Raw genomic sequence first — 12,589 nt, 5'->3', positions numbered from 1 at the left:
GCATTGTGATGTAGCATTAGGCTACTAACTGACCTAATGATGTATCAGAAGGAGGGTTATGCTGGATCATTGGAACATGATGATGGTTGGATGTCAGGAGCAGATACATCAGGTCTTTTCATTTGATCGGTGCTTAAGTACCAGTACGTTTACTGCATTTAAGGTATCATTTAATGGTCTGAGCTAATCTAATCTTTAGAGGTGAATAATTTACTCTATTTAATAGGTCAGGCTTTTTTTCTTTTGCCACAGCAGTCTCATTGCTTGTAATTACACTGTGGTGTTCCCTTTAATTTAATGCTACTTAACAAGGCTTTGCTGAGAGCCAGAGCTGTATTTCAACCCCAAATCATCAAAATGCACAAGAATGTTTAAAAATTAAAATGTATTGATTTCTTAGAACAGGCAGGCTCTTATATTATCTTAATGAATAAGATACCTGGCCTCTCTAAATTTGTGTACTAACTTGATTCATATGTTAAAGACACACTCCTTCAGTTCCAAATTTGAAGGAGGGCCTTAGAGGAATTCAGACACTAAGTCCTTTGGTAGTGATGAATGTCAAGGTTAGAGAATGGTTTTCAACAAATGCAATCAACCAATTATATATACCAAAGGAAATTCTTTATTGTAAACAAGATATAAAGTACAACAAAAGAAATATTGTGCAAATTGTAAATCACAAGGATTTTTTATTAAAAGAAAACTCTCTTTGTTTTCCATGGGTCCAAGTTTTGATGTCAGAAATCTAGACCCAACACAGAGTAAAATGTTAAAAGGGAAGATATACGGACATTTTTTCACTATATATTTTAAACAATTTACTTTTGTTTTACCACTATGTGTACAACAGAATATAACAGAAATACTGTTAACAAAAGCGAATGTTCCAGTAATTTTTCCACCCACCCAGTTCCGTATCTCCCACCAAAACTCCTATAAATTAACAGGACAATAACTGTCCATTTGTGAATAATGGTCACTAATTTTCTAGTTCAATAAAGCACATGTTATATCCTCATAACATAAGGGTACTTTACTGATGACATACGCCATCCTTTTCAAGGAGTTATCTAAAATTCGTGATATCCCTTCTTTACAATATATATTTTCATCTTTGAATTTTTTTTCTAAACAAAGTGCAGTGTATCTTAGTCTCTACAGAAAACACATTGGTATACAATTTCAAATCTACACAAGAAACGGCAGGCAAAGTTCAAAGCATAATAAAATGCCTAGATATAGTCATCTGTTAAACTTTCAAAACAGAAATGCAAAAAATTTGTAGTTACACTTCAAAGCAATTAAATTATTGAGGATTCCAAGTCTTTGGGTCCTCTTTAGCAATATACAGCTAATCAATTCCAAATGTCAGCAATAGTGTAAAAATGCTAGTTCTAGATATGTTTAACAACTATGTCCACGAAGTTGACTGGAAAGACTAGGAATAGTAAACAAGATAACTCTAGGAAAAGATGACAATATTTGTAATACTAAAAATTGATTTTGTATCTCCATCTCTGTACCGTAATGCTGATTTCCAGTCTCTATACTCTTGAAACCAGTGCTTTAGAAGAATCACATTGAAAACAGTTGGTCTCAAGTATAAATGACAAGCGTAAAGTAACAAATTGTGCACACAAATTCAAAATCTGTGCTACCTGTGTTGACCTCATCTGAAACCTTCAAAAAATATTTAAAGGAATAAAGGCTTTCTCATCTCTCTTATGTGGTAAGAAATGAACCCTGCCACTCTGTGACCTGGCCTGTGACCACAGCACTTGTCATCTAACCCAGTCTGGGCCTTCTCCCCAAGCTGCGGGGCTTCTGCTCACAGCCCCCACTGGAGGGCCACAGACTTGCAGTGGAAGCAGTCTTATATCACCACTGGCTCCCAGCTGTGACCAAAGTTAGTACTAATTCTTCACCTTCCGATCTGTCACTGCGTTGGAGCAGTGACTGGAGGTAGGGCAATGTCGTTTAACTTGCTCACTTCCATCTGCCAGTTGGGTAGCTTCTTGGCTGACAGATGACGTCGCGCATGCTTGGTCAAATGGTCGCTCCTCATGAACCGCCGGTCACACATGGGACAGGCGAACTTCTTCTCACCTGTGTGGGTTCGTCGGTGTCTAGACAGTTCATCAGAACGGGCAAACCTCCTTTCACAACCTTTCCAACTACAGCTAAAAGGCTTTTCTCCTGAAACACAAAATTCAATTATTACTACACATTTATTAAATCACTTTAAGTTACATACTTAATTATATCTAAAGATATTAAATGTATATCTCAAGAGATACATTTTAAAATAAAAGCTACTAAATTAATAAATTGTCAAGTGAGTACTATACTGTGTATCACACTATTTTTAACTTTCACTGTCATGTTTATTAAAATCTTTTCCTTATAAAAGAAGCCCAATACATAAAAGTTTTCTGACCTCAACTCTGATACAAAGGCTTTAAAGAGTAACTACTCAAGACATTTAAAGAACCATTATTTGAGAAATGACAACAAAACACCTTAATGTTTTGTTTTAATGAAATCTTTTAGAGGAGCTTGCAAAGTAAATATCATCCACTGAATTGGCTAATAAGACAAGTTCTTCCTTAATATGCCTAGATTATATCTGTGATTACTGCCAAAAAAATCTTCATTTAAATTTCTAAGACATAAATAATGGTTGGTACCTGTATGCGTTCTCATGTGGGCTTTCAGGTGAGAGCTTTTAAAGTACGTCTTGCCACATCCTGGATGGCTACAGATGTGACTTCTTATCCTCGATGAGTCAATCTGAGGAGTGACTTTTGCTGCCGAAGGGGAAAACCCTGGAGCAGGGGCAATGGGAGAGAGTCTGGTGCCATTTGGGCTCACCACTGGAGGCTTTGGATTCTGGACAACAGGCTGGGGCACGACAAACATGACGGCACCTTTCGGCATCTGAGTGCCCATGAACACCACAGGTGGGCACACGGCAGGGGGCTGACTGGGTGGAGTGCTAGGAACAACTGTTGTCACAACAGGGTTATTTGCAGGGAGGGGAACCATCTGACAGATGACCGGCATAGGTGGCACTGCTCCTGCTGACACTGCAGGTGGAGAAACCAACACCGACTTTTGTTGTGGGGACATGGGGGCTGGCTGAGGTCTACAGATTACTGTCTCTGAGGAAGGCACAGAAAAGTCATAAAGTGCAGCACTAGCTTTCTCGTCATCATCTGCCACTGTGTTTCTCTCACATTTGGATCTGTTTGGTGACACAGCTGCACAAGGTATGTTTTTTCTTGCAGCCTCAACATTTAGGTGGGTTCTTCTTCGAAAAGAATTGTCCTGACTGTTGAGGATGCTGGCTGCTTTCACTGGGCAGGATCGGTGGTTACACAGCTGAGCATCAGCAGTGTGACGAATCACACTTGTTGCCTGAGCCTTGGGGAGTTTGGGGGCAGGTAGTGGGCTCTTCTCTTCCTCTTTGAAAGGTGCCGCAATGTGAGGCTTGGAAGTATCTGAGAATGATTTGAAGTGTCCAGTAGGTGGTGCTGGTGCCATCAGATTTGACACTTGAGAGGGTTCAAAGTCAGAAGGACTATAAGGTGGAGTCAAACACTACAAAGAAATATACAGGCAACAGAGTGAGAAATTTAAAGTAAAGTTCATTATGTAAATTACAAGAAATTACATCATTTACATTAATCTTAAAAACAATAATACTTACAAACGCTGGAATTGTATGAAAATCAGGTGTACCCGGAAGCAGATTCTCTTCCTCTGACATATCAGATACTGGAGTAACAGGTCTGTTTTCAATATATTTCTTAAAATCAGACTTCCAACTGCAGCTCATTGACATAAGGGCTTCTACAGCTTCAAAATCACTTTTTTCTGCGGTTTTGTTCCAGGAATACATACTCTCTTTTGATCTTTCAGAAATCATTTCCATTCTTTCCTCCTATAGAAACAAAAGATTAAATGCTTATAAGCATATTTTTGTCATCGAAATAAGACACAGAGCAATGTACTTTTTTACTTTTTTACTATTTGCACAACTTTCCAAGTTAAAATCTGAAATAAGAATTTTTCTCTCACCCCTACTCTGATGGTAAAGGTAATAAAATCTTCCTCATTGTTCCTCTCAAACTTAGGCTTGAACACTGATATCACCATGAGGTAAAGAGGAGCATCTTATTTATCATTAGGGGACCAAGGCCAAAGGTATCAATGTATTTGTGATCCAAAAAATTAAAGCTCTTAGCTTAGAAAAAAAAGAAAGTTTTATATTCTTTCCAGAGTGGCCTCCTGCAACTGGGGTCAGACAAAATAACTAAGGGAAGGCTCTGAAAAAGTTATCTTTTTTCAACACTACAGATACAGCATGAGGACCTTGGACGTGAGTTCCTAACAGAAAACAAAAGCCAAAACTTTCTTAAAAATGCAGTGTAGTAGACAGAGCTCTGGACTGTTGAAATGGATCTGACCTTTAAAAAGACACTGCATTGTGAGATAAAATCAATAGGATATGAAATTTTCAGTCTCTTCCAAAAAAGTGTATTAAGTTATTTGATATCTAAAAATTTTTGATAATCTATGGAAAAATTCCAAAGCTTTATTTTATTTAAGTGTCAGCTTCACATCTGTGTTCCCTTTAACTGGATCTATTTAACAATGGCTTGATATTCACAACTATGACCAGCTAATGCAGTAATACCCAAACAAGGAAAATCAGAAAATTTAATATTCCACTCTGAATTTACAAAAACCCCGACTGTAAGGAGTATGCAATAGTCAAAACAAAACTATTTTAATTTTTTAAAGAACTGCTTGATGACAAGAGCACATTCTTTCTATTTGTACAGCTCCTTCTACCAAGTGTTTAATGTTTCATATTCAAGTTCCTTAAACTGCACTTAAAATTGTAGTACCCATCTTTCCCATTTTCCATTAATGTGATCCTATTCTTTTTGTCGAGGTAGAGATTGTGTAAAAATACCGAAAAACATTTTTTACGTTACAAAGTGTTATTCTCAACGCTCGTTTTAAAAAAATCCGTAAACCTTCAGTGTTGAAATGCTTAGAAAACGAGCCATTGCTCTTGAAATTTATCTAACAATGCAATTGCATAATTGCGCGCGCCTTTATGTAAGCTGCAATGGACAGCGCATGTATGTGTAAAAGCCTCAAGACGCCAGTGCAAAGAAAGGATAGAGAAAAGGCAGGCAGCAGGGAAGCTAGTGTGAGCTGAGAGATGAGGGGAGGGCAGGAAAGGGAGTGGGGCTGGAGGGAGGAAAGGGAAGCGCGGGCGGAGGCGCGGACGGGGGAGGCAGACAAGGGGCGGAGGCGCGCGGCGGGGGAGATCCTCGCTGGCGAGGACAGACGAATGGGGCCGCCCTAACCTCAATGAGGCTCACGGGTGAGTCACTGGGAACATTCCTCGCGGCTCGCACGTCCCTGAGTCCCTGCCCCCGCCATTGGCCAGCCGTCCCGGCGGCCCCAGTCCGGATTGGCTGGGCCGCCAAGGGCGGGGGCGGGGAGGAGGAGGGGGCGAGGCATGTGAACAAAGCGTGATCAGCCGCTGCTCCCGGCGGCGCCGGAAACGTGAACTGGGAATTGCCGCGCCGTCACCTTTCACCTACTTCCTGAGCTCTAGGGCCCCCGCCCTCGCGCCGGCCTGGAGGAGGGGCCGCGGGCACCGCCGCCAACCGCCCGGCAGTGCGCGCCCGAGCCCGAAGGGAGGGGCGGGGCCGCGAACGCCCGGCTCCCGGAGCGCCCGCCCCTCCCAGCTCCCTGCGAGCCGCCGTTCCCTTAGGAACCGACAGCGGGGCCGGGCCTCGCTCCCGCCCCTGGCGGAGGCCAGGGCTGGGTCACTCGGGGACGAGAAGCTCCCCGGGCGCACCCGCTCCCGTCCCACCCCCGGCCTCTGCCTGAGCTGCCAGAGGAGGAGCTGGGTCCCCGCGGAAACCCGGCCCCCGCCCTCCACCCGGCCGTAGCCCCCGGGGATCCGGCCAAGCCCTCGGCGTTTCCCGCCCACACCGCCCGCAGGACCACAGACCACCCGGTCTCTCCCGGCAGACGCGGCGTCTCCCTCCCCGCAGATCCAGCAGCTCCGGCCCCCGCCCGCCACGCGTCTCCACGGGTTCCCAGACGTGCAGCCCCCCCCCCCAGACCCCGGCTCCATACACGCGGCCCCAAGGCCGGCGGCTCCCGCCTAGACACGCGGCCCCCGCGTCTCGCGGCCCCGGCTCCCCCGCCCACCTTCTCCGCCCCGCTGCTGGGTCCCGCTTTCCACCCTCCCATCCCTGAGGCGGCTCCCCACCCCTTCCAAGGGTTTCTCATAAGGTGGCCACCTGCCCCCACCGAGAATGAGAAGTCCCCTGCCGACGTCTGGGGGGGTCCACTCCTTGTCTCCCCCTCGGCAATTTGCGGCAGTGTGCCATTCCCCCGCGTCTACGCCGGCACCCCACCCCCCAGCCCCCAGCTATCTGCTAAATAGCCCAGGTCCTGCAAGCCTCGGTTCAGATCTCCAAGAGAGGTAGTAGCCTTCCTCCTCTCCCGTGGACACCTGGCCCCTCAAATGTATGCAAGCAGCCCCCTCCCACCCTGGGTTGCAGCCCCGATCCAGGCGGGGGCATCTCTCCCCGGCGCCAGGTGCAGGGTGGCCCCCTTGTTCCCCCCTCCCCTTCCATACCTTTTCCTATCACCGCCAAGGCAGCATCCCCCTCCTCACTCTTTCGACTCCTCCAGTTAGTTAACCTCCTCCTTACCTGCCTCAAGTCTCCCTGTGGAGTTGCCCCTTCCTCTCATTACACCTTGAGCAAGATCCCTCTCCCTTGTCTCCTGATTTAAACCCCCCTCCTGACCCCCTCGCGATACACGTCCTCACCAATGACCAGTCTGCAGGCAGGAAGCCCCCCTCCCCCACGACTCCGCTGCAGCCCAGGTTCTCAGGCGCCGCTGATGTCAGGGGCTCGGGGTTCGCGCCCCTGCGGGCTCTCAGACGTGGCGAGGCAAGGAAGGACAGAGGCATCCCCAGGTGACTTACCGCAGCCTGCTGAAGAGAAGCGCCGAAGTTGAGCATGGTTGGCTGCCTGTCTGACGGCGGCGAACTGACTGGCTGCTAAGCTGCTTGGCCACAGACGGGAGCCCGGAGACACTCGACGCCACTCCCGCCGCCGCCGCGCTCCGCGCCGTCTGCACCCTCCCCATTCAGGTAGCCGCTCCGCCAGCCGCGCGCCGCGGGTGGGGGTGGGGGCGGAGCCTGCGGCCGGCCAATCAGCGACAAAGGTGTGTGAGGCGCCGGCCAATGGACTAGCGGCGCCACGCGTGATCAGCAGCTGCCCGGCAGCGTGAAGCTTATGTCAGTGGAGCGTGTACACAATCCCCGGCAGCATGTTCCATCAGCCCTGCCCCAGGGAACTCCTGCTGCCCACTGACTCAGTGACACCCCCTACTCTTTGCCCACTCCTCGCCTGTCGTCTCCCTCCCTAGCATAGGGGGCGGTGACGTGGGCGGGGGCCTAGCCTGGGGGCGCGGCGACTGCGAAGCGCCGAGGCACTGCGGTCCCACGTGGGAGGTGGGGAGTGTAGCCGGCTCCGCCGTGTCCCCACGGCGCGGGGTCCCATCTCGGCCCGCCGCGGGGTGGACAGGACCAGGCAGCTGGACAGGGGAGGTGGCGGCTAAAGGGTCCGAGCCAAGATATTTGCATTTGGAAGCACCGTCCCCTTGAGCGTCTGGCGAGAAAGCAGAGCCTGCTGACCGACTGGGCTGCATTTCTCGAACATATGCTGGGTTTTGCCTCGCTGAGCCGTGGGATCACGGGGGCGGAGAGGAGAGGGAAGGGAGCCCTGTCACTGAGCCGGCACCTGCTACTAGGCCCCCAGCCTACGCCCGGGCGGCGGGCGCGGACTCGCCCTCCCTATCTGAGTCGCTAGCAGTAGTGCCCGCCCCTGCCCGCCCCGCCCATCCTCCCTCCAGGACGCCGAGAAAACGGTGTAGGGACTGCGGGGAGCTCGAGAACTGGACCAATGGAGTGATGGGGTGCCGTAGATCCGAGTTTTTATCCTTTCTGATGCAGACGGTCGGTGTAGTTAAAGTTTAAACTGCAGTCTACAAGCTGTTTCAAAGGTGTTCCCCACCCCCACCCTCACTCTGAGCCAAGGCCTCCGGAAGCGCCCTGCCTGGAAACTGCTTGTGGGGATGGGGTGGGGAGGAGTTACCCAGGGTCGCCAGGGGCCCGCCCCGGCACGGCTGGGGCCCTCTTCGCCACGCCTGGGGGTGGGGTTGCTGCTGGGATGTCTGCTAGGTCAGAGACACAGCGCCCCTTCAAAGCACCACTCGCTCTCCACTTACGCACAACCCCCATCTCCACCCCGCTGGGCTAGTCCGAGGCGGGCGGGCCTCTTGATTAGGAGCGCTTGCCTCTGCTTTGGCTCTTGGCTCCCTATTTACCCCCTTTTAGCCGTTTGATGCCGGTTCACAGCAGCTGTTGTTGGAGAGTTGGGTAGTGATAAACCGGCTTTAAGCAAACCGGAGATTTTATCTCCTTTGGATAGGCTGCGCGCATTGCAAAGATCACTCCCCTGAGCTGTCTCACCACTCTGTGTAACTGAAAGGCTAAAAGTAAGTGTCTTTTCTTTCCCAGTAAGCACAGAATGAGCACAGAAAGGGAACAATTATTTTAGAAACTGCCAAATTTATGAAAATCTTCCGATGGTTTCTTCTGGTATAAGGCTCAGGCTAGCCAACAGTAGTAATACTAATATGATTGACAGGGCCAGAGACGCCCACGGTGGGAGGGCAAGAGGACTGAATGGCCTCCTGTCACTGCCTCGCCTGAATCTGCTGGAGGGGCGCCAGCTCAGCAGCCCAGGCAGCTCTTCCTGTCTCCTCCGCCCCAATCCGCTCCCCGCTTCTGTCGGCAGGGTGTCCCTCCCTGCAGGCTTCCTTCCGCCTGGGCTGTCCCATCCTGTTGATCCGAGCCTGAGGGGTTGGAGCAGCTGGCCCTGGGCACCTGCTGCAGCAGAGGAAGCTCCTGTCTGTGTGCAGCCTACAGGCCAGCCTTCCTTCCTGTCAGGGAGCCGCCCCCCTTGGGTGGCCACAGCCAGCTCTCCAGGTCTGAACCTCGTCCCTTCCTCAGGAATGTGGGACTGCTGGCATGGTGCCCCAACTCACTGAGAAGCAGGGAGCATTCATGGCTTGTGGGAGTGATTCAAAACAGGAAAGAAAAGAGAAAAGGGGTAGGAGGAACAGTGTGGTGGTGGCACAATTCCTAGAGATTCAGAGAAAGATGTTCCCCAGGCACCACAGACTCAATATAACCAAAACTAAATTGTTTCTGCTCCTTGTATGAGCTCACTGTCTCTCATCCAGCCGTTCCTTTCTCCCTGTGTCCACTTGGTCCCCAAGTCTCAGCAGTTTTACTTCAAAAATGTCTCTCTTCCTTTGCTTTCCATTTCTATCCCTCAAATGTTGCTCTAGGTCAGTCTGTCATCAGCTCTCCCTTGGATTAAACCATGTTTAATCTCCCAACCCAGCCTCCACCCCGACCCCAGCCAGTTCCCAGTACCCAGACTCTCCATACTACATCCAGAGTAGCTTTTTGACAGTCACGATCCCATCATGACACTCCTTACTTAGAAATGATTCTTTGCTCCTGTTGCCTAGGATATAGTCTGCCCTACTCTCCCAACTTGATCTCCCACTCCAACATACCCCAGTCACAGCCATACCAAATGACTTGCTGTTCCTCAAACATATGGTGCACTTACATGTCTCTAAGCCACATCCTCATTCAATAAATATTGTGTTGCTCATTTATCCACTCCAACAAATATTTGTTGAGCACCTACTATGTGTTCTAGGCACTGGGAAACAGCAATGAACAAGACAGACAGGTCCCTGCTCTCAAAACCTTGGATAGGAAGACAAAGATAAGTACAATAAACTACACACACACACACACACACACACACACACACACACATTTATTCACTTATGCAGGTAAGTTAGTTAACTGTAATGCCTAGAATTGCAATAGGGTGATGTGACTGTGGGTAGCTGGTTTGATTTGGGAGAGAAGTTTGCTTTGAAGAAGAGACTTTTAAGCGAAAAATCTAATGAGAGGATAGGCAGATCCAGAGAGAGTACACCTTAGTTGAGGGAACAGCTGTGCCAGAGTCCTGCAGCAGGAAGCAGCTTGCCCTGTGTGATGCAGTATGGCCTGAGGTAGAGAGGGTGCCAGGGAAAGTGGGAGGGGACAGAGTTGGAAAGTGAGGCAGGAGAAGCCAGAGGACTGAGGAATTTATAGGCTACCATATGAAATCTAGATTGTCTTTAAAGTAGACAAGGAAACCATTGTTTGGGGAAAACTACATATTTTTCTCCTATAAGGGCATCTTTGCCACCCTGTTGAAGCCTTCCTTCTTGACTCTAAGGTGAATTTATTTTCTTGTGCTCCCATCGCACTCTGTCCACACTTCTTTTACGACACTGCCCGTGCTCCACCCACATATGAGTTCCTTCAAGATGGTGGCCATGTGATCATCATTTTTCTGGTCTAGTGTCTGTTCCATATTAGGAACTCAAGATTTTTTTTTTCTCATTAAACTTTGTTTTAATGGGTCTCAAAATTCTGTGACAGATTTTTGGTCAAGTTGTTTCCATTAAAAAGTACTGATTTTAAAAAACTAATAACTTAAAAACTGCCACACAAAGAAACAAATGGTTCACAAAACATTCTTTCCTGCTGAAGGTTTTACGATGTATTGTAATCATTAACCAGTCTTTTACTATTACACTTAAATGGCCAATTGAGACAAACAGTTCTGAGACTGTGCTTCCACCACTGATTAAGACTGGAGTGGCAGGTATTGGGGATAATATTCATTTAGCCTTCTGACCTTTCTGGGCAGACTTGGTGACCTTGCCAGCTCTAGCTGCTTTCTTGTCCACTGCTTTGATGACACCCACAGCAACTGTCTGTCTCATGTCATGAATAGCAAAACAGTCAAGAGAAGGGTATTCAGAGAAGCTCTCAACACACGTAGGCTTGCCAGGAACCGTGTCAGTGATGGCAGCATCACCAAATTTCAAAAGCTTGGGGCCATCTTCCAGCTTTTTCCCTGAACAACGATCAATCTTCTTCAGCTCAGCAAATTTGCAAGCAATGTGAGCTGTGTGACAGTCCAGCACAGTGCGTATCTGGCACTGATTTGGCCTGGATGGTTCAGGATAATCACCTGAGCCATGAAGCCAGCTGCTTCCACTGCTGGGTGATTTTTGCTGTCACCAACTACATTGCCACGACGAACATCTTTGACAGACACATTCTTGACATTGAAGCCCACATTGTCCGCAGGAAGAGCGTAACTCAAAGATTCATGGTGCATTTCAACAGACTTTACTTCAGTTGTAGCATTGACTGGAGCCAAGGTGACCACCATGCTGGGTCTGAGAACACCAGTGTCCACTCGGCCCACAGGGACAGTACCAGTACCACCAACTTTGTAGACATCCTGGAGGGGTAGACACAAAGGCTTGTCAGTTGGACGAGTTGGTGGCAGGATGCAATCCAGAGCTTCAAGCAGGGTGGTTCCCCTGGCACTGCCATCTTTACGGGTGACTTTCCATCCCTTGAACCAAGGCATGTGAGCACTTGGCTCCAGCATGTTGTCACTGTTCCAACCAGAAATTGGCACAAATGTGACTGTGTCAGGGTTGTAGCCCATTCTCTTAATGCAGGTGCTGACTTCCTTAACGATTTCCTCATATCTCTTCTGGCTATACGGCAGCTCAGTGGAATCCATTTTGCTAACACCAACGATCAGTTGTTTCACACCCAGTGTGTAAACCAGAAGGGCATGCTCACGGGTCTGCCCATTCTTGGAGACACCTGCTTCACATTCAGCAACCCCAGCAGCAACAATCAGGACAGCCCTGTCAGCCTCAGATGTGCCTGTAATCATACTTTTGATAAAGTCTCTGTGTCCTGGGGCATCACTGATGGTCACATGATACTTGCTGGTCTCGAATTTCCACAGGAAGGTATCAGTGGTGATCCCACGCTCGCATTCAGCTTTCAGTTTATCCAAGACCCAGGCATAGTTGAAGGAGCCCTTTCCCATCTCAACAACCTCCTCTCAAATTTTTTGATGGTTCTTTTGTCGATCCCACCACATTTGTAGATCAGATGACCAGTAGTAGACGTGCCGGAATCTACGTGTCCAATGACAACGATGTTGATGTGTGTCTTTTCCTTTCCCATTTTGGGTTAGATTCAGCGGTGGTTTTCACTACACCTGTGTTCTGGTAGCAAACCTGTTGCAAAAAGCAAGATTTTTTAAATGGAGAAAATAAAATTGGAGGTTGTCTCTGAAGACCTACTGGAGTTACAGACAGAATGTGGACAAATGCCTGGGCAGAAGTCTGGATCCTTTCATACCTCTCCCTTCGCTTGTATTATTGCAGGACCAGGCATGGAAATCTGTCGTCTTGGGCATGAGTTAAATAAAGTTCTTGGGTAGTAGTAAGCAGTGCCTCAGATAGATGCTGACCTTTCCTACTGATGGTGCTGGTTTCTCCTTCTATCAGAATATGAAGG

At 48.5% G+C, this 12,589-nt stretch overlaps 1 protein-coding gene and 1 pseudogene across 1 annotated transcript; both read right to left on the bottom strand.

Moving 5' to 3' along the window:
- Positions 1–607: 607 nt before the first annotated feature.
- KLF10 (KLF transcription factor 10) lies at positions 608–7,197 on the bottom strand. The gene is made up of 4 exons (XM_074316375.1): positions 7,034–7,197; positions 3,713–3,946; positions 2,691–3,603; positions 608–2,199 (listed from the first exon to the last, which is right to left on the bottom strand). Exons 1-4 carry the CDS (start codon positions 7,067–7,069, stop codon positions 1,940–1,942), a joined length of 1,443 nt encoding a protein of 480 aa, XP_074172476.1. The 5' UTR covers positions 7,070–7,197; the 3' UTR covers positions 608–1,939.
- Positions 7,198–10,577: 3,380 nt separating this feature from the next.
- Positions 10,578–12,378, bottom strand: LOC109434642 (elongation factor 1-alpha 1; annotated as a pseudogene).
- Between the last annotated feature and the right edge of the window lie 211 nt (positions 12,379–12,589).

This window comes from Rhinolophus sinicus, linkage group LG12 (assembly GCF_036562045.2).
Source record: "Rhinolophus sinicus isolate RSC01 linkage group LG12, ASM3656204v1, whole genome shotgun sequence".
Lineage (NCBI taxonomy): Eukaryota > Metazoa > Chordata > Mammalia > Chiroptera > Rhinolophidae > Rhinolophus > Rhinolophus sinicus.
The sequence above is the reverse complement of the archived record's forward strand: the minus strand, read 5'-3'. Positions and strand labels throughout refer to the sequence as shown.